We start from the raw sequence: 24,797 nt of genomic DNA on the forward strand, positions 1-24,797 counted from the left end.
TGTTAGGAAGTCAAAATTGTACTTAATTTTATGGCAGTTTTCTGTGATATTCTATTGGTTCATAGCAATGTCACAGTGTTCTCTTTTCATTTTCTTATTGAATTATTTATTTTTCTATTATGTAAAATAGATCTCTAAGCAATTATTCTGATAATTTGTGCCCTATCCCAGCTCATCTATTCCCCTCTCCAATCCAAATCCATATCTTTCTGTCTCTACTTAGAAAACACACATCTAAAAAATAATAATAAAATAAAATAATTCCCAAGCAAACAAATAAGAATAAGAAAATCAGATGAAAAAGAGTCAAAGAAAAGCTCAAGAAACACATAAAGACTTAGAGACACACCACACATGCTCCCGCATGTGTGTGCGCGCGCGCGCGCGCGCGCGCACACACACACACACACACACACACACACACACACACACACACACACACACACACACACCATAAAACAGAAAGCCAGAAGCCACAATATATATGCAAAGGATTTGGCCATTCTAACTGGTAGAAGATTAAATCTCAGAGCAGTTTTGGTTGCATTTTCCTCATGACTAAACATCTTGAACATTTCTTTAATTGCTTCTTGATCATTTAAGTTTCCTCTTTGGAATGTCCCTGTTTAGATCTCTACATCAAATATTTTGTTTCATGTGTTCCAGTTTAAAATTTTATTTGTAATATTCAAGGACTAAATGAAAAATTTTTCTATAAGTCTTTCTGTCTGTCTGTCTGTCTGTCTGTCTGTTTCTCTCTCTCTCTCTCTCTCTCTCTCTCTCTGTGTGTGTGTGTGTGTGTGTGTGTGTGTGTGTGTGTGTGCATGTGCATATTTTCATACTGAGACTCTGCCTAATGTATAAAACATTTCTGAATGGGCTGCTTTGATTTTTCTTACATGCTTTCTGCTTAATCCTTGGTCAGAAGTTCCAGGATAAAAGTGAAAAAATAAAAGAAGAAAACAAGATAAAATATTTTAGGAGATCGTGCTTTCATTTTATTTTCATTTGTGGGCATCCTTTAAGTGAAATTTTAAGTTCTCACATATTTTTCTGTTTACACAGAGCTTGCCATGTTTCTCCTTTATAGCCTCAATCATCCTGACAGCTCTCAGACATCCTTGCTCTATTCACTACAATGTTTTATGGTGCTTGAATTGGACTGAAAATAAACTATTTTCCAATCCATTTCATCTTAATTCAGTTTTCCTAAGGCCTTTGATCTCCTCTCCAATCAGAATTAAGTATACATCAGCCTCTTAGATATTTTTTTGGCCTGGGTTTGCATGTATATTTGATTCTTTTGTTTGTTCAAGGGTGACATTCAATTATCACTAAATTTTTCTTTGATTTTTACAGTATTAAATAAGGAATAAAACTATTTCAATCCTTATTAGAGAATCTTCCCTTTTATAATGAAAATGATTATTACAGAACCACAGGGCATGTCAAATCTCAAAGAGTATGTATGGTATGTTCTTCTCTAAATGACACATCTAGAACATGGTTCTGCCACACAGTGCAGAAGAGGGGTTGGTGGAAATTCTGTAAAAGCCAGAGGATGGGGAGAATTATGTAAAAAGATAATTTTGGGCTTGGAAAAAATATATTGGCTTTAGAAATGGTAAAAGCTTAAATAATAATAATAATAATAATAATAATAATAATAATAATAATAATAAAATGCTTGATTTTTAAAAAGATTAAAATAGAATATGAAACATTTGAGAAATAAAGTAGGTCTTTTAGAATATTCTCTGATGAGGGTACAGATAAGAGTTTTTTAATAGGTTGAAAGCTGGATGTCATTTAGTTTAATGTATAGAGTCACATTGTATAATGTATTATATTTTTTTCTGTGTTCACTTCAGTAGAACATTGCTAAGGATGACCTCAGGTCAAAAATAATTTGTTGTAGAACTAAACAAGCATTGCAGTACATGCAATGTGATCATCAACAATAGCAGCAAATCAGGGTACCAGGACTACATTTAGGATGCCTGGTTTAATATCCAGAACAGCAAATACTTGCTTACAGACAGCACTATACATATCACTAGGTACAAGACACTTTGAAAGGTTATTTGCCTTTTGATGAATTAAGTTAGAAACACCTTCAAGAAACTGTGTGATGGTGGAAAGCAGTGATGCCTTTCAACTTGTTTCCTTCATTCCCTGTGATACGGTAACACAGTCTCTTGATGGCATTCTTCATCTCCTTGTTTCTGAGAGTGTAAATAAGGGGGTTCAGCATGGGGGCAATGATAGTATAAAACAGAGCAAATACTTTGTCTTCTGGTAATGTAGTTGCTGGCCGAATGTAAATAAACAGTAGGGGAGCAAAGAAAAGGACTACCACAGTGACATGGGAACTGCAAGTGGAAAGTGCTTTTCGACGATTCTCTGCAGAGTAAGACCTGACAGTATATATGATCACAGCATATGATATCAACAAGACCACAAAAGTCACTAAGCCCATCAAACCAGAGTTTGCAATAACCAAGAAACCAATCTTTCTGGTGTCAGTACAGGCCAATTTGAGCAGAGGGTATACATCACAGAAGTAGTGATCTATTTCATTGGGGCCACAGTAAGGTAAGAAGACTGCCAGGAGAAATTGACCAAAGGAATGCAGAAATCCCCCAGCACAGGAAGCAGCAATCATGGCATCACACTTCTGTCTGCTCATGATGATAGTGTAGTGTAGAGGCTTGCAGATGGCCACATATCGGTCATAGGCCATTCCTGTGAGGATGAAGACTTCAATGCCTCCAAAGAAGTGCATGGTGAAGAGCTGTGTCATGCAACCATTGTAGGAAATTGACTTTTTTGTTGCTACTAAGTTTATGATCAGCTTGGGGGTCACAGTGGAAGTGTAACACAGGTCTGAAAGTGAGAGGTAACTTAGAAAGAAATACATAGGCTGATTAACTAGATGACTACATGTGACAGAAATCATAATAAGTACATTGCCAAGTAAAATTGCAATGTAACAAAGTAAAAATAATACAAAGCAGATAACTTCTATCTCTTTTGTCTGAGAAAATCCCAGGAGAACAAATTCTGTGATGTTAGTCCTATAGTCCATGATCCAAAGTTGTCTGTATCTGTCTGAAATTAAATAAAAAAAACAAGCGTGAAATACACTTAGCACAATGCTGCTTATTTGCTTTCAGGGAGTCAAGTAGACTGAAAATGTTCACAGGTTGAAGACTGTTGAAATTCATGTTTATTTAAGACAGACTTCCAACAGTTTTTGTAACATCCTGAAAAGATAAATTACTGCTAAATATCTTGCATTTTTGAGATAAACATTAATGATGTAGAATAAGTTATATATGTGTTACTATTCTATAACCATGCATTTGTCAAACAAAAATGGATATGATACCACCAAAGATCTATAGGATAGATACTTCTACAACAGAGCCCAGTTTACTATTTATTTTTGAGCACAGATGCAGAAATGAACAACTAACATTGAACATACATGTAAATACATAAAGTGTAATACTTGAGCATTGCCTCATATAAGATATGTTGAGTCACACATCCTGTGTGCAAATATACATGAAAAATAGGCTTGCATATTTACAATCAGTGGCTAGTTATTTAGGGTTTCTTTTCCACATAATTGAAAAATCTGTTTCTTGTCTCACCACTTTTAGTAAACTGCTATATTTTGGAATGTATATGTGTATACATAAAGGACTGTTTTTTCAGCTCTCAGAAAAATATCAATTCATGAAAAAAGCATTCTATATTTAAAAAGAATCAACTATGTACTTACATCCTACATGTTTAGGGGAGTAATAGTACATTTGGTTGTATTTAAGCATCCTACCCATGTCTTAAATCAGCTACCTTTTAATTAATAAATACAAGTCACACAACTTTTCTAATTGACCATCTGTTGTACTTTGGTTTTGTTGCTATGATAAAACACTGACCAAACCAATTTGTGAAGGAAAGAGTGTATTTGACTTATAGAAAACAATTTTTGGTGAGAAGGCAAGCCAAGGCTAGAAACTGGAGGTAGGAACTGAAGTAGAGACCATAAAGGAATGCTGCTAAGCTGCTGGTTTCCAGGCTTGCATACAGCCAGGCTTCTTATACAGACCCAACTTCCTAGGGTTAAAATGGCTCACCTTAAACTGGGACTTCCTAAATCAATAAGAAATCGAGAGAATGTCACATAGACAGCCTCACACATCAATTATATAGAGGTGATTTTTCATCTCAGGTTCCTTTTTTCCAGATGTGTCAATTTGACAATGAAATTTAGTCATCACACCATCCTAAAAGCTCAGTTTCCTTCAGTACCAGTTTCAATATCTCAAGCTGCATTGCTCAGTTTCACCCAGTTATTTTTACCTACACTTCCTACCTTTTATTGTCTTGAAAAAATGTATCCTAGACCTATGAGTATTTCTGTGCTAACTTTTTGCTAGCATTATTTTCTTTTGATAATGCTAAAGACAGAACCCACGCTTTGTATACACTGTGCAACTATTTACCCATACAATCACACTTTAAGATGCAAAAATACCTTTGACTTGTAGACTTTTAAATATCATTAATTCAATAAAGAATAATCTAGAGGCACACTTTTGATGTAGCTGCTAGATAACACAAAAATTCACTATTTTTAAGCAAAGGAGAACATTTAAAAATTTTTTATTAGTTGCACATAATGCCAGTGTCAGTAAGTTTACAATTCATTGCCTTTTCAGTTAAGTTGTCATTTAAATTTATGTAAAGTATAAACACAAGTGCCCATCTCTGCAGACTGCTAGAGACCTTATGTTAAGTGCCAAGACAACCTTCCTGGAATCCATTACACTGGACATAGAGGAGAAACCTCTCTTAGTTGTCAGATAAAATATTAATTTCAAATTAGCAGCTGCTCTTTAGACTTCCACATTATTGCCAATGATTTAAAATAGTGCAATGCTCTATTTTAATCTATTCTAAAACTCACCTTCTTCTGACTACATGGATAGACTATACTTTATGCTTAATGCTCTGCATGAGCTGGATCACAGTACTTTTGGAATTTTCCCCTTTTGTGTAGGTAATCCTCTGTCTGTTCTGACCCACTGCAGCTCTTTTACATTGCTTAAACATCATACTGATTCAGAATTTAAAAGCATAGTGTATCATCTAAAGCATGTTTTATCAGAATAATAATGGAAAATAAACAGGCAAATAAGCAAAAATCCAAAGAACTTAATTCTTTTAAAATGCACCCCATTTCATTTATCCTTTAGAATAATGTGTGTTGTGTGTGTATGTGAATTTGTAAATTAAACAAGTAACAAAAAAGGCATGAAAGGAGGAGAAAGATTATTTGAAGGGAGTTTCTTCAGGAGTGGTAGGGATTAAGAGAGAGTAACATGGGGTAAATATGATCGCAATATTTTGCAAATATCTATAAACATATTAAAAACTATATAACAGATATAAACCATTATATCATTACCTAGGCAAAATTACTGAAGTTCATCTTTTTCATCTGCCTGTACTATTTGATAATTCATTGAATTTAAAAAGGCAACATCCTTTCCTGTAATTTTGCATTTCGGCTTAAGTGTAAGTCAAAGCAGGTGTAAACCGAGATTTTCAGAGATCAATTCTGAACTCACCTTTATCTATATTTCTTACACTTTTAAAGAGGGATCTGAAGCTGAAACTAATGGTTGATTGCCTTTCTGTAAACAGATCAGAGTAAGTTTGCAAAGAGAGTCTCTGCCAGTTTTCCTCCTTATCCCTGATGCTTACCTTTTCTAATCCTAAAATTATGACATTACCTTTCTCCCAAAGGGTAAGGTTGCCCGACTAGCATCTGTCCTAGCATGCTGACTCCTACTCCACAGACACTGTCTTCAAGCAACAGAGTTAGAGATCACCAGATCAAAGAGAGTCTAAATTCCATAGCCTTCAGTGTTTTATCTTTCAAGTGTGCTGGAATGGAGTTTGACATTATGCCATTTCCTGTCTAAACTTGTTCAATTTTACCAGAATTCTAATAGTTTCCAAAATGGTTTGTAATTAACTTATCACAATATTAAATATACTCAAAATCACTAGCTGTGCTCTCTGGCACTACTACAAATTACTTTATATTGCTGATTTATTTGTTGAATGTTGAATTCTGTAGCTTGATTCTCTAAGGGAAATTTATCTTTATGAGTTTTAGAGCCATCATATTAATTTTCTTTTACCCCAACATAATTGAAAGCAAAACAGAATAAAAAAAACTAGACTATATGGATCAATTTTAATTTGAATCTTGATTATCTGGCTTTGGGATTAATTATACAAAGTTTCTGAATTTGATATTTTTGTCTTTCATGAAAGGAAAATAAAACTCACCTCCTGTTATTTTGCATAAAAGTAATCATTCAATCACTGACTACTGTGTGGTAGGTATTATGCAAAGTAGCCAAATCCCCAAATAACTGATGGTGAACTAAGATTGCTATTTATTAAGGTAGATACCTGCCTTGTTTGTTAGCAAGACTGTAAATGAATAAATCAGAAGTTTGCAGGATTTTATATATTAGATACAATACTAAAATATAATCAATTACTCACTCTTGATCTCACTTGGCTCCAATGAATAGTTACAATGTAATACATAAATGGCTCTGGTTAAATTAAACTGGTTACCAAACAAAATGAAAAGTCTTGAATTATGAGAAAGGACTGATCAGGGAAGGGGTCAGATAGGGATGAGAAAAAGGTAAGAGAAGGTGGGAAGAGAAAGTAATCAAAATATGTATGAAATTACCAAAGAACTAACATAATAAAATTATGCACATGAAATTGTCAAAAAACTGAATAAAATTTTTCTGTCATCCAACTATATGCAAATTGCCTCTAAAATTTTAAACAAATAGTAGGAAAATCACAAGTAAGCATTACTTTATATCTGAAATATATTATAAAAACATGATTCATATTATTCCAAGCACAATTTTTATTGAGAGCTGATATGTGAAACTAATTCAGTGTTCAACTTACCAGCCACTTGATTTAAATTCTATATTCCTTGATCCATAACTATTATTAATTTGGAATCAGCCAATAAATGTAATGAGTATGTGTTAATACGTTTTACTTTACAAGTAATTTTTTATAACTTGAAGGTGAAACTTACTTCTTTTGAAGGAAAAAGCTTATGGTTTGTTTCCAAAGCAAACTTGACTCTTTCTAGCTTTAGTTAATATAATTATCGTGGTAAGGAGACTGATGTCATCATCATGTGTGCTGGCAAATATTCACAGCCCTCTTCCAATATCACATTTACCTGAGTCCCAGGAGGAAGTGAAAACACAGATAATCTACAGTGTCTGTTCACTTACAAACTAGTTTTCTGGCAAATATATTGCTTATAGAAATGCAGCACAGTATCACTGTGGGTCTAGAGTAGCTCACTGAGATCAGTTGACCAAGGTGAAACAGGATTTTTATTTATAACTTTGTTCAAAAGTCTGTAAAAGTCTTGCACCAATGAAGCCATCATTTGTGTATACCAGAAAGCTGCAATAAAATCACCAGTCATTGTGGTGTGGTTGTAGTCATGAGGAAGCTGATGGTTTGTAAAGAAAAGTTATAAACCTTTAATATTCAATAATAATAATAATAATAATAATAATAATAATAATAATAATAATAATAATAGAGTTTGAGAGTCTATGTGGTAAATTTATGAGATATGTAATGACTAACTTTATAATTTTTGAAGATTACCACATATTCTACCAAGCATATTTTATTATTTAATGAAACCTTTGAAAAGTTAGCACAATTGATTGTCTTCATCTTGCCATCTCCCTCTGTATGTGTGTGCATATATTCATGTGGATGTATGCACATTGCAGAGATCAAATTTATATGCATGAATATAGATATAGATATGAAAGGTTGATTGCCTGTGTCTTCTCCACCTTGTTTGGGAGAGGGTATCTCAGTGAACCTGGAGCTCATGATTTAGCTTGGCTGAACATCCATAAATATCAGAAATCCTTACAGAAGCTTTTCATGTTTGTGAGGTCCCATTTATTAAGTGTTGACCTTAGTATCTGTGCTGAAAGATTCCATTTTGTTTCCAGTGTGTATTTCTGGCATCTTTATTAAAATATTATATATCTGTTGGTGTGTAGATTTATGTCAGGGTCTTCAATTTGATTTCATTGATAATCATATCTATTTTATGCTGATGCCATGCTGTTTTTATTACTATAGCTTTGTAGTACAACTTGAAATCAAGAATGGTGAGAGCTCTAGCAGCTCTTTGATTTTTCAGGATTTCTTTAGGTATCCTGCTTTTGTTGTTGTTTTTCCATAGAAAATTAAAATTGGGCTATCAAGATCTGTGAAGGATTATGTTGGAATTTTGATGGGGATTGCATTGAATTTGCAGATTGATTTTTGCATGATGTCCATTTTTACTACAATAATCCTACTGATCCATGAGCATGCAGGACTTTCCATCTTCTGATATCTCTTCCATTTCTTTCCTCAACGACTTAAAGGTTTTTTTTTTCATACAAGTCTTTCACTTGCTTGATTAGTGTTATGCCAAAATATTTCATTATTTGAGGCTATTGTGTAAGTTTTCCTTTTAGAAGCACTGTTATTTACATATCAATCCTCCCATGCTCCCTACTGAGTCCCCCAACCCACCACTACCCACTCCACAAGGAGAGTAAGGCCTTATACAGGGGATCATCAAAGTCCATCACATCCTTTGGGGGAGGGCCTAGGGTCTCTTTCTTGTATCTGGGCTGCAATAGTATTCCCCCATAGGGAATGGGCTCCCAAAGTCCATTTGTGCACTAGGAATAAACACTGGCTCCACTGTTAGAGGTCCCATAAACTGTCCTGGCCTACTAGCTGGAACCCACATTCAGAGGGCTTGGTTCAGTTCAATGCTGGTTCCCCAGCTTTACAACTAGGGTCTCCGTGCTCTCACTGGGTCAGGTCAACTACTGTTTCTGAGGGTTTGTCCAGCATAGTCTTCTATCCTTAGCTCATCCCTCCTCCCTCTCTGCAACTGGATCCCAGGGGTATGGTTCAGTTTTTTGCTGTGAGTGCCTTTTTCTGCTTTGATCAGCTATTGGATGAAAGCTCTAGGAATGGCAACCAAGGTAGTCATCAATATCATTATAGGGGAAGGGCATCAAAGGCAGATTCTTCACCATTGCCTAGCTTCTTAGTTGGGGTCATCCCTATGGGTTCCCTAACTTTTCCCCTGTGCCAAATCTCTCCAAACCTATAGTGGCTCCCTCTATCAAAGCATCTCATTTCTTGCCCTCCTCTATTCCTCATCTGTCTCAGTCCTCCTGTTCTCTCCTGTTTTCCTCCCCCTTCCCTTCTTTCCCTCTCCCATTCCCATCTCCCTCCTCATTGCCCCCTTGCTCCCAATTTATTTAGGGGTTCTTGTCTCCATCCTCTTCTTCATGGGACCATGTGATCTTCTCTTGGGGTCCTGTTGTTTCCTAGTGGGTTGTAGGCTGGTAATCCTTTGATCTATGTCTAATATACACATGAGTGAGTACATACATTGCTTGTCTTTCTGAAACTGGGTTACCTCACTCAGGAGGTTTTCTTCCAGTCCCATCCATTTGCCTGTGAATTTCAAGATCTCATTGTTTTGTTTTCTGCTGAGTAATTCTCCATTGTGTAAATTACCACATGTATAAGGTTTTCTTTGCCTGATTTCTTTCTCAGTCCATTTATGATTTGTATACACAAGGACTACTGATTTTATTTGTTAATTTTGTATCCAGTTACTTTGCTGAAAGTGCTTCTCAGCTGTGGAAGTTTCATAGTGGAATTGTTAGGGTCATTTATTCCTACTAACATGTCATCTGCTAACAAAGAACTTTGGCTTCTTCATTTCCAATTTGTATTCCATTTATCTCTGTCAGTTGTGTCATTTCTCCAGCTATATTGGATAGGTATGGGAAGAGAGGACAAGCTTCTATTGTTTCTGAATTTAGTGTAATTGTTTTGTGTTTCTCTCCATTTAAGATGATGTTGACTACTGGCTTTCGATAAATGGCAAAGGACACCATCATTGGAATAGGGTTGCAGCCTACAGATTAGAGAAAGATTTTTATAAACTTTACCTCTGATACATCTCATATCCAAAATATATAAAGAAATCAAGATACTAGGTATCATTAAAACAAACAACCCAGTTAAAAACAAGTTGCAGATGTAACCAGAGCCTTATCTATAGATGAAATGAGAATGTTTGTGAAACAAACAAATGTTTAATACATTCAGCCATCAGGCAAATACAAATAAAAAACTACTGCAAAATTACATCTTATACCTGTCACAATAGATAAGATCAATAACACAAGCAGCATCTCATACTGACAAGGATGTGGAATAAGGAAAACACTCATTCATTGCTAATAGGAGTGCAAAATTGTACAGCAATTGTGGAAATCAGTATGACAGTTCCTCAGAAAGTTGGGAATTCATTTACCTCAAGATCCAGCTATAACACTCTTGGCATATACACAAAGTATGCTTCATCCTTCACCACAAGAACACTTGCTTAAACATGTTTATTGCTGCTCTATTCATAATAGCAGGAACCAGAAAGAGCCTAGATGTCTATCAACTGACAAATAGATAAAGAAAATGTGGTACATTTACATAATGGAATATTATTATTCAACTGTTTAAAAAGTAACATTATGGAATTTGTAGGCAAATGAGTGGAACTATAAAAAATCACCCTGAGTGAGGAAATTTAGACCCCAAAAGAAAATATGGTATGTATTCATTTTTATGTGGATATTAACCATTAAAATAGTATAGAAGCAGCCAATCCATAAACACTGAGGGATTAAGTATAGAGGAAGGGACTGAGGGGAACATATGGATCTCTCTGGAAACGAGAAATAGAATAATTTTTGTGGATGGGGTCGTAGAGCATGGGAAAAGGAGGTTCAGGTGAGGAGGGTAATGGTAGATGGTACTAAGGTAGGGAATATGGGGAGAGAGATCTAGAATTGAGAGGCATTTAAGATGTGATATGTAAACCCTAATGCAGTGGAAATGTATGAAAATATATGAAGGTGATCTTAATGAAATTGCCAAATAATGAGGTAGACATATTCCCTTCATTCTATCTCTTGTCACTACAGGAAATTTCTAGTACCAGGACTTGGTTACATCCAATTGGTTGACTGGCAAAATGGAAATCTTGAAACAACCTAGGATGTTGCCAATATAATAGGTTGTTCTCTACAAATAGACAACAAGGCCCCATTGCTAAAAATAATATCTGCACAACTTATTGAACACAGGAAGGTCAACCTCATTCCTACATAGAACATTCACTCATATATTCTAGTGTCTTTGGTACAGAAAGGTACTCTATAGGCTACCAAAAGAGAAATGTAAATACTAACCCATCCACAAAACCTTTGATCTACAAGGCTCTCCTGCCCTAAAATATGCTAGGCTAATGGTGGCACAAAACTTTTAGGATGAACTAACTGATTTCTGACTTGATTTAAGGCCCACTACACAAGAGGGAACACATACCCAAAACTTCTTGGGTAACCAAGAGCCAGAGTCTAAATATCCCAGAATCTTAGAGTAAAACCAAATACTACTAGTCAATAAAAAATTAGAAAGTCCTCTGCTGCCCTGACCTCTCCTGAGATGAGTGTACCTGCTCCTCCTGCTCTACTCCTGTCCGACTCCCGCCATCACCCCCTCCAGATCTCTCTAGACCTGCGCCTTGCATAGAGTGGACCTGCCTAGCAGAGAGGACCTCCATGAATCCAGAAACACCTCATTCTTCCTTTCTCCTCCACTGCCCTGACTTCTAAAGAGGTGAGGGTACCCTCCTGTTCCTGTCCAATTTCTGTCAAACTCGTGCCATCCCCCCCGGATCTCTCTGGGCCAGCTACTGGCATTGAGTGGACCTGCCCAGACAAAAAGGAAGTCACTAAGCCCAGAAACACCTCACTCTCAGTTCCTCACTCTCAATTCCCCCTCCTCCATGACCTCTGCTGAGTGAGGAGATTATCAGGAGGGGCAAGACCATCCAGAGCTGCAGACATTGAAGTCTTGGCCCCCACACACCACCTAATGACAAGAGGAAATAGACAGACCCCACCTGCACCCACAGGGTGAAGAGATGGGAAGAAGACAGAATAAAAACACACTCAACAACAGAAAGACCAATATGGCACCCCCAGAATCTAGGGACTCCACAATAGCAAGATCTGAAAAGCACAACACAGAGGATGAAGTAGAGAAAGAAATAAAAATCTACTTTATGAAGATGTTCCTTAAAGAGGAAATAAGAAAATCTCTTAAAGAAATAGAAGAAGAGACAAACAAAAAAAATCAAGAAATTCTTTTAAAGAATCTAAAGAAAGCCAGGAAAAATCAACCAAACAAGTGAAGGAAGCTCTCAAAACAGTTCAAGGCATGAAAGCTGATATAGAAACAATAAAGAAAACACAGAATGAGGGCATGCTGGAAAAAAGCCGGATAAACGATCAGTAACTAAGGATGTGAGCATAACCAATAGAATACAGGAGTTGGAAGAGAGAATCTCAGTTGTTGAAGACTTGCCAGAGGATATACAGTCATCAACCAAAGAAAATATTAAGTCCAAAAATTCCTAACACAAAATATCCAGCAAATATGGGACACCATGAAAAGGCCGAATAAGAATAATAGGTATAGAAGAAGGTGAAGAAATACAGCTCAAAGGTACAGAAAACATACCCAACAAAATCATAGAAGAAAACTTCTCCAACCTACAGAAGGATATGCTTATGAAAGTACAAGAAGCTTACAGAACCCTAAATAGACTGGACCACAAAAAGAAGTCCCTTCAATGCATAATAATCAAAACAACAAACTTACAGAATAAAGAGAAAATATTAAGAGCAGCAAAGGATAAAGGCCAAGTATCATATAAAGGCAGATCTATCAGAATCACTCCTGACTTCTCAATGGAAACTTTGAAATCCAAAAGGTCCTGGACAGATATCCTACAAACACTAAGGGAACATGGATGCCAACCCAGACAACTGTACCCAGCAAAGCTTTCAATCACTATAGATAGAGAAAATAAGACATTCCATGACTAAACCAGATTTAAATAATACATATCCAAAAATCCAGCCCTACAGAAAGTTCTGGAAGGAAAACTCAAACCCAATGAAGATGACTACACTCACAAATACATAGGCAATAGATAACTCAACTTTATCAAACAGGAAAAGAAACAGGAGGGCGAAATCCACACACAATGACACCACCAACAATAAATCCAAAACAAACAAGAACCAACAACAATCAATGGACATTAATATCCCTCAATATCAATGGTCTTAATCTGCCTATAAAAAGATACAGGCTAACAGAATGGATACGAAGACAGAATCCATCCTTCTGCTGTATACAAGAAACACACCTCAACTTCAAAGATTCAGCAATTCCTCTCTTGGGCATATACCCAAATAATGTACATTCATACAAGGACATATGTTCAACCATGATCATAGCAGCATTGTTTGTAATAGCCAGAACTTGGAAGCAACATAGATTGCCTTCAAATGAAGAATGGATAGAGAAAATGTAGTACTCAGCAGAAAAAAGCAATTTTTAGACACAGAGCAAAGGATTACTATCCTACAATCCTCGTCACCAAAGGAACTAGGAAACCAGAAGGACTCTAAAAGAAAAATGCATTTACCCTGGAGAATGGGATGGTAGGGGTGAGGGAGCAGGCAGAATGAGAGGAAGAGAAAAGGAGGGAGGGCAGAGGAGGAAATGGAGGCGAAGAAAGGTTGAGTTGGAGCAAGAATAGAGGAGAGCAGAATGAGAGATATCATAATAGAGGGAGCCATTATGGGTCAGAGGAGAGATCTGGCACTAGGGAGATTTCTGGAGACCTACAAAGATGACACCAACTGACAATCTAGGTAATGGTGGAGAGGCTACACTAAATGCCCTTCCCCTATAATGAGACTAATGACTACTTTATATGTCATCCTAGAGCCCTCATCCAGTGGCTGATGGAAGCAGAGGCAGACACCCACAGCTAGACCCTGAACTGAACTCTGGAACCCAGTTTCAGAGAGGGATGAATGAAGATCAAAGGGGTCAGGACCAGGCTACAGAAACCCACAGAAACATCTGGCTTGAACAAGGGGGAGCATATGGCTGTCTGGAAGGCCAACACTGGACTGATCCAGAACCCTGAATGTGGATGTAAATGATGAGGCCTAGGCATTATATGGGGGCCCTGATATTGGATCAGTATTTTTCCCTAGTGTAAGAAGGGACATTGAGAGCCCATCCCACATGAAGGTATACTCTCTTGGCAAGGACACATGGGAGAGAGGACCTAGCCCAGGACCAGGATGATGTTGTGGACTTTGGGGAGCCCCAATGGAGAGCCCTACCCTCCTTGGGGAGTGTAGGAGGGATGGTCTGGGGGACTGGTGTGGAGCTGGGGGTGAGGGGAGGGAGAAGGAGAAGGGATTGACATGTGAAGCAAGGTTGTTCCTCATTTGAACTATTAAAAATAGAAAGTAACAATAAAGTGACTCATAATGATACTCTGCTATACTCACAGGTCAATGCTTATTCGGTCATCCTCAGAGACGCCTTCTCCTATAGCAGATAGTAAGAAATACAGAGACCTACAAACATACTACACATACACACACACACACGCACACGCACACGCACACACACACACACACACACACACACACACACACACACCTTGGAACATATGGCTCTAAGTGGGTTGTCTCTGTCAAACACTTTTCTTTGGTGTTTAGGAATGCCACATGAGAAGAGATGTACAGAGTGTAAGAGCTGGAGAGGATGGAGGACACTAGGAGAAGAAGGCCCTCTAAAGTAACTTAGTAAAGTTCATATTAACTTAATGTTGCTGAAGCAGCAAGCACAGGGCATCTGTATCAGGCCCTCCATATATATATAATATATATATATATATATAATATATATATATATATTATACCTTTCAAATTAGTAGTTTTATTGTAGTCCTTGCTGTGTGAACAAATGGGTCTCTGATTCTTCTTCCTTCTCTTGGGCTCATTTCCATCTGGTGGTTTGCTTTGTCCAACTTTGATGTGATGATTTTTGTTTTGTTTTAACTGACTATATTTTATTTTGTTATGTTTTACTGTTTCTCTTTCTGTGTGTGTTTTTTTTCCAGACAGGGTTTCTCTGTATTGTTTTGAAGCCTGTCCTGAAACTCTGTCTGTAGACCAGTCTGGCCTTGAAATCATAGAGATCCACCTGGCTCTGCCTCCCGAGTGCTGGGATTAAAGTTGGGCGCCACCAACACTCAGCTTAATAATATCTCTTAGAAACATATTCTTTTCTATTGAGGAAAAGAAAGCAAGTAGATCTGGAAATGTGTGGGAGGGAACTGAGAGTAGTAGTGGGAGGTGAAACTCTAATTGGGATAGATTTTATGAGAATATAATCTATTTTTGATAAACGGGTGGAATATCTGGGATTCATATGTCTCCATCTCCCCAGTACTGAGCTTACAAGAATATCATCACTCCTATCATTTATATTTGTCCTGAGGATATGAACATTAGTCCTCATGCATGTATGGCATATACTATATTCACTGACCCATCTGCCAATTCCCTGACCTTGCTTTTTTAATGCATTTGGCTGCATATTTCTCTGACAACATGTTACGTGAGAAATCTATTATAAACTTCCCTGTGATTAAATATAATCCAAATTCCTTTTATTCTGCTTCAGTTGTAAATAAAAATACTTAACTGATATGTAAAAATATAAATATTAGGCCACTAAAATGGCTTACTTGGTGGGAGTACTTGCAGCTTAATCTGAATAATCCAGAGGATCCACAAACTAGAGGGAGGAAAATGACTGCCTAAAGTTGGTCTCAGACAGGTGTAATATGGCACACATGCACCCACACATATGCACACAAAATAGATAATAATATAGTAGATAATAAATGTAATAAAAATTATAAATATTTTACACAATAATAAGCTAATATAGTGATCTGATGCCTGTTTATAGTGTGTAATTTTGAAATCAGGTAAATGAAATAGTTTACTTAATAACACCAGAGTTATGCAATATAGTGAAAGGATTCAAAATTTATCTGCCTTTTTGAAATATGAGGCACATTCTTACTATCTATAATCAGCTCACTATCTATGTCAGGATTCCTTACTCCCATCGATAGATTTGTACCTATTAATCAATCTGCCTTATACTTGTCCCCCATCTGTGCCTCTGATCATTACCAATTTGCTTTCGGTATCTACGACATCAGCTTTTAGGTTGCACATGTCAGTGGGAAAACACCACACTTGTCTTTCTGTTTTTGGCTTATTTCAGTTAGCATAGAGGCTCACTTTCCTCCATGCTGTAGACAGTCACCTCATTTCAGTCTCATTGAGGCAGAATCCAATTCATTTGTGATTGTTCTGTTTTATGTTCTTTTAATAAATGATTTATTGTAGCAGAAAGCATTTTGTTTAAAATTTATATACCACATTTCTTCTACTCTTCCCAGTTACATAAGTGATAGCTTATGTATTAATTATATTCACAGTATCATATCACCTTCATCTATATGTCTTTAAGACATATTTTATTCATTCTAATTGGAAAATTTGTATTTATTGAAGGTCTCCCCATGTCTCTCATTTCCCTCCTTCTGAAAATCTTTCATTTATCATCTAATTCAAAATTTATAGAGTTATTGCTGATGTCTGTGTATGTGTCCATATGTAATCATGCTTTAATCATTATATATTATAATTTATTGGCAAATTTTAATATCATACAGGTTAATCTGTTACTTCCTCCATCATTGTTATAATCAATAAGGTATTAGTTCTTTTTTATGTGGTGTGGATATCTTACAATATCCAACATCAAACCATTTTATTTATAAATCCAATGGTCATAATTTTTAATGAAAATAATACATTGTTCATTGATAAATTTCTCACCTTTTCCAAATATAAATGTGTATAACTGTTACTATATCTATCACCTGTCTACACATCTATCATCTATTGGTCTATTTGTTGTCATATTATCTACTATCTATTATGTACCTCCTTGGTTTTAGTATTGCACTCTGTAGTCCATTGGTCTCTATGTTTATATCAAAGTAAACCTCAATATCACTTCTACGTTTATTTTTCTTACAAATAGACTTTAATATAATATATTCTGATTATGGTTTCCAATCTCCAAAATCCTCCCAACTCCTTCCCCTCTTCTTCCCACCCAGATCCACATCTCTTCTGTCTCTTCTTACAAATCAAGCAAGGCATCTAGAAAATAATAATAAAATAAAGTAAAGTAATTTAAAGATGCAAACAAATCAGATTAAGAGAAAACAAACAGAAGAAAAATAATGAAAGAAAAAGCATGAGAAACACATATGCAGAGGCAAAGAAGGTCACATACACAGTAATCCCATAAGAAAACATAAAACAGTAAATCAATACAACATACAAACACACACACACACACACACACACACACACACACAAACACCATGCACATGCAAAGGACCTGTGGGGCAGTTTGAATGCAATTGACCAACATAATCTCACAGGGAGTTGCTCCATTAGGAGCTGTGGCTTTGTTGGAAAGGGTACAGCCTTGTTGGAGGATGTATACCACTGTAGGGGCAGACTTGGAGAATTCTTATGCTCAGGATACATCCCAGATACTCAGTCGACTTCCTGTTGCCTGCTTATCAGGATATAAGGAGTCTTGCCTCCAGGTCCCAGTCTTCCTGCACATTACTATGCTCCCTGTCATGATGATAATGGCCAGAACTTCTGAAACTGTAAGCCAGTCACCCCACTTAGATGTTTTTCTTTGTAAGAGTTGTTGTGGTCATGGTCTTCACAGCCATACAAACCCCAAATTAATACAATCTGCAAGGTTAAAAAAATGCCCTACACAACTGTAAGAGAGAAAGAAATCCTAAAGATTTCATTTTATGTGTTCATTTTATGTTGGCCATCTAGTACTGGGCAGAGGGCGTACCCATAAGAGTGGTTTGTTTCCCCAGTGTGACCGCTTTGAGGAAACATTTTCTTTTGTGAGCAGTTAACAATAGAAGATAGGTTCTGGGTTAAGAATCAGAGCTTGTGGACTCTTTCCTTCTGAATGCTGGGATACAATATGATGCTGACCCGTGCATGCCATGGGTATGATGCTACAGTCTCTGTGAGTTTTTAGGTATGTTGTTCTTCTGTATTGAGAAGACCATGCTTCCTTGGTGTCCTTTATCCCCTCTGGCTCTTACTTTCAGCTACATGCCATGAGAACAACAATTCATGACCTGTCAAGACATGCCAATTAGTGCAATAGTATCATGAATTCATTGGAATGAAACAACCACTCTGATGTTATTTCAAGACCATTTAATGAGATGTAACCCTTACCTGGCATCACTATCCCACAGCCAAAAATCTGTGGCTAGATTGTTAATAGATATTTTACTTAGTCATACATTTTTGTGAGGAGATACCATGACCAAGAAAACTTAAATGAAAGACTTTATTGGGACTGACAATTTCAGATGTTTAGTTTTAGTCCATAACCATTGTTGTACGGGAGCTTGGCAGCAGGCATTAGAGAAACAACTCAGATCCTACATCTTAATCAATAAGGATAAGCACTGAGCATAGCATGGATTTTTGAAATGTCGAAGCCCATGCACAGTGATATACTTCTCCATACTTCCCAAATAAGCCTACCAACTGGGAAAAAAGCACTCAAACATATTAGTCTGTAGGGGCCATTTTTATCAAAACCATCACATAAAACCAAGAGGAGAGACTGCTACTGCAGTTCTGTTAAATTGATACAACATTAAAATTACCCCTCATGATTTGTCATTATACTCTTAGAATAGTGCACCCTCCAAGCTTCTTCACTGTGGTTTCCTTTGGGCACTAATTACAGAGACTCAAAATTGGTCAAGTTTCAGTGAAGAAGAGATGGTGAAGTGCTCATCCCTAAATGAAACATTATAACACCTCCCTCCCCACAAAGTTCAAAGGGAAGAAAGATTGCAAGAGCCAGAGGAAATGGATGACTACAAGGAAACTGTTTTATGAACCACCAGAGCAACTGGACATAAAATCTCACAGAAGATGTGACAGAGTACACAAGAGCAGAAGCTCAAGTCTGAATAATAAAAATCCCAACAAGGAGCAGGGATACAGATGTGAAATACAAATAGTCATATAGTCTCTCCCCTAGCAGAGGAGATATTGCAAGGGAGAAAGAGTCGATTTTCCTTAAGGCTTTTACTAATAGTACATTACCCATGCTCCAAAGTAGGCAGAAATGCAATAATATGTGGGCAATAAATCTAGGCTTGATGCATACAATGCTGCGTGTGAATATAGGTGTATGTATGTGTGAGACAGACACAGCAACAGAGACAGAGACACAAGAAGCAGAGAAAGAGAGACGTAAACAGAAATACAAAAACAGAGAAAGGCAGGGAGATAGAGACAGACAGGGACACAGAGACAGAGACAGACAGAGAGATAGAGACTGAGACATAAGCTGGGTGGTTATGTAGGTAGGGAGGTAGAATGAATTTGGTAGGAGGTTGAGGTTGATTTGAATAAGAAATGTCCCACAAGGCTCAAGCATTTGAACATCTGATCTTCAGTTGACCATGCTGTTTGGAGAGGCTATAGGGAGTTTCAGCCTTACTTTAAGAAGTAGATCAGCATGGGTGGGCCTTGTGTTGTTAAAGCTTCACCTTACTGCCAGTTCACTCTGACCAAGTAACTGTGGTTAAAGATATGGTCTGCCTGCTTCCTTGTCCTGTCAACACACTTCCTCTTCCTGTTTTGTCTCTAGCCTACCATCATGGATTCATTTTTCTTTCTCTCTCTCTCTTTCTTTCTCCTTTTTTCTTTGATTAACAGCTTATTTTGAAGGTTGTTTTAAAAACAAAATAAAAGACAATCTAAGAAAAAATAGGCAGATGACAATCATTAAGTAAGTGTGGTGATTAAATCATACGAGGGGGATATGTTCTCTTTTGCAACTCCAGAAATGAGTTCTCTGGTCCTGAACATTCTCAGACTTTCAGATGGGGAAGAGGAAACACGACAATTAAAGTGGCCTTATAATAATGTATAACTACAATTGTTGAGGGATATTTGTACAGTGTGTGAAGATGTATCACTGTGATTAGTATAATAAAAAGTTGAATGGGCAGGGAGAACTCTGTGAAGAAGAAAGGCAGAGTCACCAGCCAGATGTGAAGGATGCAGGATGGGTTTTGCTGAGATAAGATAATGAACCTCATGAAAGAACATAGATTAAAAATAATATGGGTAAATTTAAACTAAAAAAGCCTGTTGAAAATAAAACAGCTGAAGCTAACACTGATCTTTCATGATTAATAATAAGTCTCTATGTAATTATTTGTGAGCTGAGGGCCCAAAGAAAAATCCCATTACAAACAAATACAATCAAAGTTATTCTTTTTTACTCCAAAGAAATCAGTTTGTCTTCAAACCGTGCCTTAGTTTTTAAAAGATAAGGTGATAGAAATGCATTGGGAATTGCTGGCCTTTCTTTTGCAAACACAGCAAGTTACTGTAATAAGAGAGACATGACAACCTGATCCAGGCAGGCACAGGTTAGCAAAGACTATAGATCTATCTTCTGTTTTGATGACTTTCTATATTAGTTTTCTCATTTTCAACTATCCTCTCAGCATTGTTTATAAGGCCATACCAGAGTGAGCATTTCCTTCACACTGCAACTGCACAATCATGTTTGTTCCTGCTCTATTCATAAGAGCCAGAAACTGGAAATGACTTAGATGGTCCTCAACAATAAAGAAATGCGGTACATTTGCACAATGGGGTATTGCTGTGGGATAACCCTTCTGTAAGCTGTGAATCTATGTTATCACCATTAGTTAATAAAGAAAATGGTTTTGCCTATAGTAAGGCAGGATAATACCAGCAGGAAATCCAGGCAGAGATACAGGCAGAAGAAGGGTAGAGACACACACAGATGCGAGCAAGCTGCCAGAGCAACAAGATGTAATAGAGAGCAGGCAATGTCATGAAACGACTTGGCAAAATATAGATGAAACTGGTTAATTTAAGTTGTAAAATCTAGTTAGTAATAAGCCTGAGCAATAGGCCCAACAGTTCATAGTTAATATTAAACCATTGAGTCTTCATTTCTAATAAAGACTACAGGTATATAGGACCAGACATTTGCTGAGACATTTATATACATATAAATATGTGTATACTTTCAGGCACACGGAGGAAACTAGCAAAAATTCATCCTGAGTAAGGTAACACAAACACAGAAGAATAAATATAGTAAGTATTCCCTTATGTGTGTTTTAGGCATACTTTGAACATTTCTCAGCTTCAAGCCACCCCTCAAGCCACTGGAGCAGTGTAAGTATGGGTTCTACCTCATGGAGTGAAGACAAAATACATCAGTAAGTGGTTAATTCCTCCCACAACATTATTGACACTATTGCATCAGGATATATTATAAATATGTCATTGATAAAGGTCACAAGATTTTTAATTTGTTGATATTGTGATCTTTCCCTTTGTTTATTCTATTTTTATTAATATACATCATTAGTCATATAAGATGTGTTTTGTTAGACTATTTCTACAGGTGTTTCAATTTTCCCATTATAGTCTGCCTGATTAATTGTGTTATAAATTGTTAAATGTTTGTTGTCTCACTTTGGTTTCAGTTTAGAATGTTGCTCTTTCTCTCCATATTTATTAAGCTATGTGTTTTTGTCTCAAATAATATTCCACATATATGTGCTACGATAAATCTTTTTGCCAAAAGCCGCCTGAGCCCCACCACCACGTGCGAGCTTTACGCCAGCCGCCCGACTGAGTTAGACCCAAATGAATACACAGAGAGACTTGTATTAGTTACAAAGCTGCTTGGCCAATGACTAGGATTCTCATTTGTTAGCTCAGTCTCAATTACCATACATCTATATATTTTATGGGACTTATCTTATCCGACGCCTTATTGGCGTCCCTCCTTCCTGGTGAATCACATCATGCTGCTGGAGCAGGAACCGAGGGGAAAAGAGGGCCCTTCCTGTTTCTCTTTCACTTAAATATGAGTCTCCTTGCTATGTCACTTCCTGTCTGGATTAGCACTTCTCTACTACATTTCCCAGAATCCTCTTTGACTCTTAGTTCCGTCTAACTTGCTGTCTCATTGGCCAAACAGTATTTTATTCAATAATCAATAAGATAAACATACATAGTAGTACATTACCCATCATATATGCTTAAGTTTCATAATACATTATAGGTTTTCATCATTAAATATTTCTAAATTATTTCCCTCATATATTTTACTAGTAAATCACAATATCCAACAGGCCAAGTTTCTTCTTATCATTTTATATTAATATAGCATAATCTTCTTTGACATAGTTTTTCTTCTATATTCCTGTCTTTTGTCTCTTCCTTTTCATTAGTTTTGGATAAATGGTCCTTGTGTTTTCATGTCTTTTACTGAAATCTTAAATATATATATATATATATATATATATATATGTGTGTGTGTGTGTGTGTGTGTGTGTGTGTGTGTGTGTATGACAATATTTCTTTTGAGTTTTGCTTACTTAGCAGGATAATGTCTATTTCCATCCAATTTCTAGCAAACAGTCTGATTTAATTATTTCTTATAATAGCCAAGTAATAGTTCATTGCAAGTAAGTACCACATTCTCTTCTTCCATTCATTCTCATATACATTTAATTGAAGATGGCATTCATTATCATTAAGGAGTGATGCATGTTAGTTAACAGCCAGACATGGTACTAGAGAAATAGCTGAGAATTCTACATCTGCATCATGAGGCAACAGGAAGAGAGGAAGAGGTACCAGCTTGAGCATTTTAAATCTCAAACCTTACCCCAGTGACACACTTTGCCAACAAAAACACATCTCCCACTAACGTCACTCCCTAAGAACCAAGCATCCAAATACATGAGCTTATGGAGGCTGTTCTTTTTCAAACCACCACATATAGTAAAATGGGATTTTCTCCTCAGTGTGTGCAGTCTTTGTCACTGTCTAAAGAACAGAAGTATTTGTTATATCCATCAACAAGTTATTACTAAACACTGGCCAAGCCTTTTACAAAGAATGTTATTGAATTATACTCAGTAACAACCATGATATTTATTTGGTATAATAATAATGTTTCAGAGAAGATGAACCGAGGGAAAGATGCACTTTAATTGTGGTCAGTACCATCTTATGGTCTTCAAGATTAAATTCAATAAGACAGAAAGAGAGAGAGAGAGAGAGAGAGAGAGAGAGAGAGAGAGAGAGAGAATTGCACAGTCAAAGACAAAATTTTAGTTACTTTCCTTTCTGATTGGCTAAGTGGGTATGATCCTGCCACCTTTCCTTTCCCACGGTGATAGACAGTATTTCATGAACTATAAGTTAAATAACACTTCCATGCTGTTACTCACTTCTTGTCAGGTGTTTAATCATAGAAGCAAGAATAGTAATCAATCCATACCTTGTCATTACATTCTGATTTTTTGTGTCCAGTAGGACCTCTTTTCTGAAATTGGGTAGACAAACATTCAGATAAATATTTGTTTATAATATAATCTCAATATTATAGAATATTCCCTTCATTGGAATATAGTGACTTTCATTATCTCCTCTCACAAATCTTGTCTAAAAAATTTGCTTACACAGATGCCAGTGTAGCAACTTACACTTGCTTTCATATTCTACTTGCCTAGGTTATAGTCTAGACTTTCACTTTCAGTCTTATGTTTTGCCACTGAGTTTCTAGCAGTTAGTAAAGTGTTGTTTTTTAAGTCCATTAAATTAGTCTGATTTTATAAAAATAAAAATGGAAGTGTCAAGAACACTTGTAGTGCTCACTTCAGCAGCATGTAAACTTTGGCTGGGACAATTATAGGATGATGATCATGGGCATTGTACAAAAAAAAGTCATGTAAATTCTTGTGTTCTGTGTTTTTTTTTGTATTTTTTTTTATCAGTTCAAATTAGGTACAAGCTTGCTTCATATGTCAATCCCTCCTCCCACTCCCTCCCCTCCCCCTAATTCTCCCCCCAACCTCCCACCTGCCCCCCACCCCATACACCCTCCATTCCCCAGGCTGGGTAGGGCCCTCGGCGGGGGCTCCCCAATGTCCAACACATCATCCTCAGCTGGGCCTAGGCCATCCCCTATGTGTCCAGCTGAGACATGGGATGGGCTCACAAAGTCCCTTCTTACACCAGGGAAAAATACTAATCCACTACCAGGGTGCCCCTAGAGTGCAGAGGCCTCCTCATTGACATCCATGTTCAGGGGTCTGGATCAGTCCCTTGCTAGCCTCCTAGATAGCAGTTTGGGGTAGATGTGCTCCCCATTGTTCAGGCAAGCTGTTTTTTTGTGGGTTACACAAGCCTGGTACCAACCCCTTTGATCTTCCTTCCTCCCTTTCTGCAACTCAGTTCCAGAGTTCAGTTCAGTATATATCTGTGGGTGTCTGCCTCTGCTTCGATCAGCCACTGAATGAGGGCTCTAGGATGGCATAAAAGTAGGCATCAGTCTCACCATAGGGGAAAGGCATTTAGGCAATCCTCTCCAACATTTCCTAGATTGTCAGTTTGTGTCATCCTTGTAGATCTCTGGAAATCTCCCTA

General features: G+C 36.9%; 1 protein-coding gene and 2 long non-coding RNA genes across 4 annotated transcripts; all 3 read right to left on the minus strand.

The window, feature by feature from the left end:
• Positions 1 to 973: 973 nt before the first annotated feature.
• LOC100761756 (olfactory receptor 4P4) lies at positions 974 to 8,569 on the minus strand. Of its 2 annotated transcripts, none has more exons than XM_027422619.2 (2): positions 7,027 to 8,569; positions 974 to 3,111 (listed from the first exon to the last, which is right to left on the minus strand). In XM_027422619.2, the coding sequence occupies exon 2, from the start codon at positions 3,086 to 3,088 to the stop codon at positions 2,117 to 2,119; it is 972 nt and encodes a 323-aa protein (XP_027278420.1). In that variant the 5' UTR covers positions 3,089 to 3,111; positions 7,027 to 8,569; the 3' UTR covers positions 974 to 2,116. The 2 variants fall into 2 exon arrangements, with proteins under 2 accessions (XP_027278420.1, XP_027278419.1); XM_027422618.2 differs by having other exon boundaries at positions 7,163 to 8,567.
• Positions 8,570 to 9,726: 1,157 nt separating this feature from the next.
• Positions 9,727 to 12,147, minus strand: LOC113836429. The gene is made up of 2 exons (XR_003486623.2): positions 10,508 to 12,147; positions 9,727 to 10,105 (listed from the first exon to the last, which is right to left on the minus strand). It is a non-coding gene; the product is annotated as an uncharacterized LOC113836429 (long non-coding RNA).
• A 3,672-nt stretch (positions 12,148 to 15,819) lies between these two features.
• LOC113836428 lies at positions 15,820 to 22,038 on the minus strand. Its single transcript, XR_003486622.2, has 2 exons — positions 18,261 to 22,038; positions 15,820 to 17,384 (listed from the first exon to the last, which is right to left on the minus strand). It is a non-coding gene; the product is annotated as an uncharacterized LOC113836428 (long non-coding RNA).
• Between the last annotated feature and the right edge of the window lie 2,759 nt (positions 22,039 to 24,797).

This window comes from Cricetulus griseus, chromosome 6 (genome assembly GCF_003668045.3).
Source record: "Cricetulus griseus strain 17A/GY chromosome 6, alternate assembly CriGri-PICRH-1.0, whole genome shotgun sequence".
Classification (NCBI taxonomy): domain Eukaryota; kingdom Metazoa; phylum Chordata; class Mammalia; order Rodentia; family Cricetidae; genus Cricetulus; species Cricetulus griseus.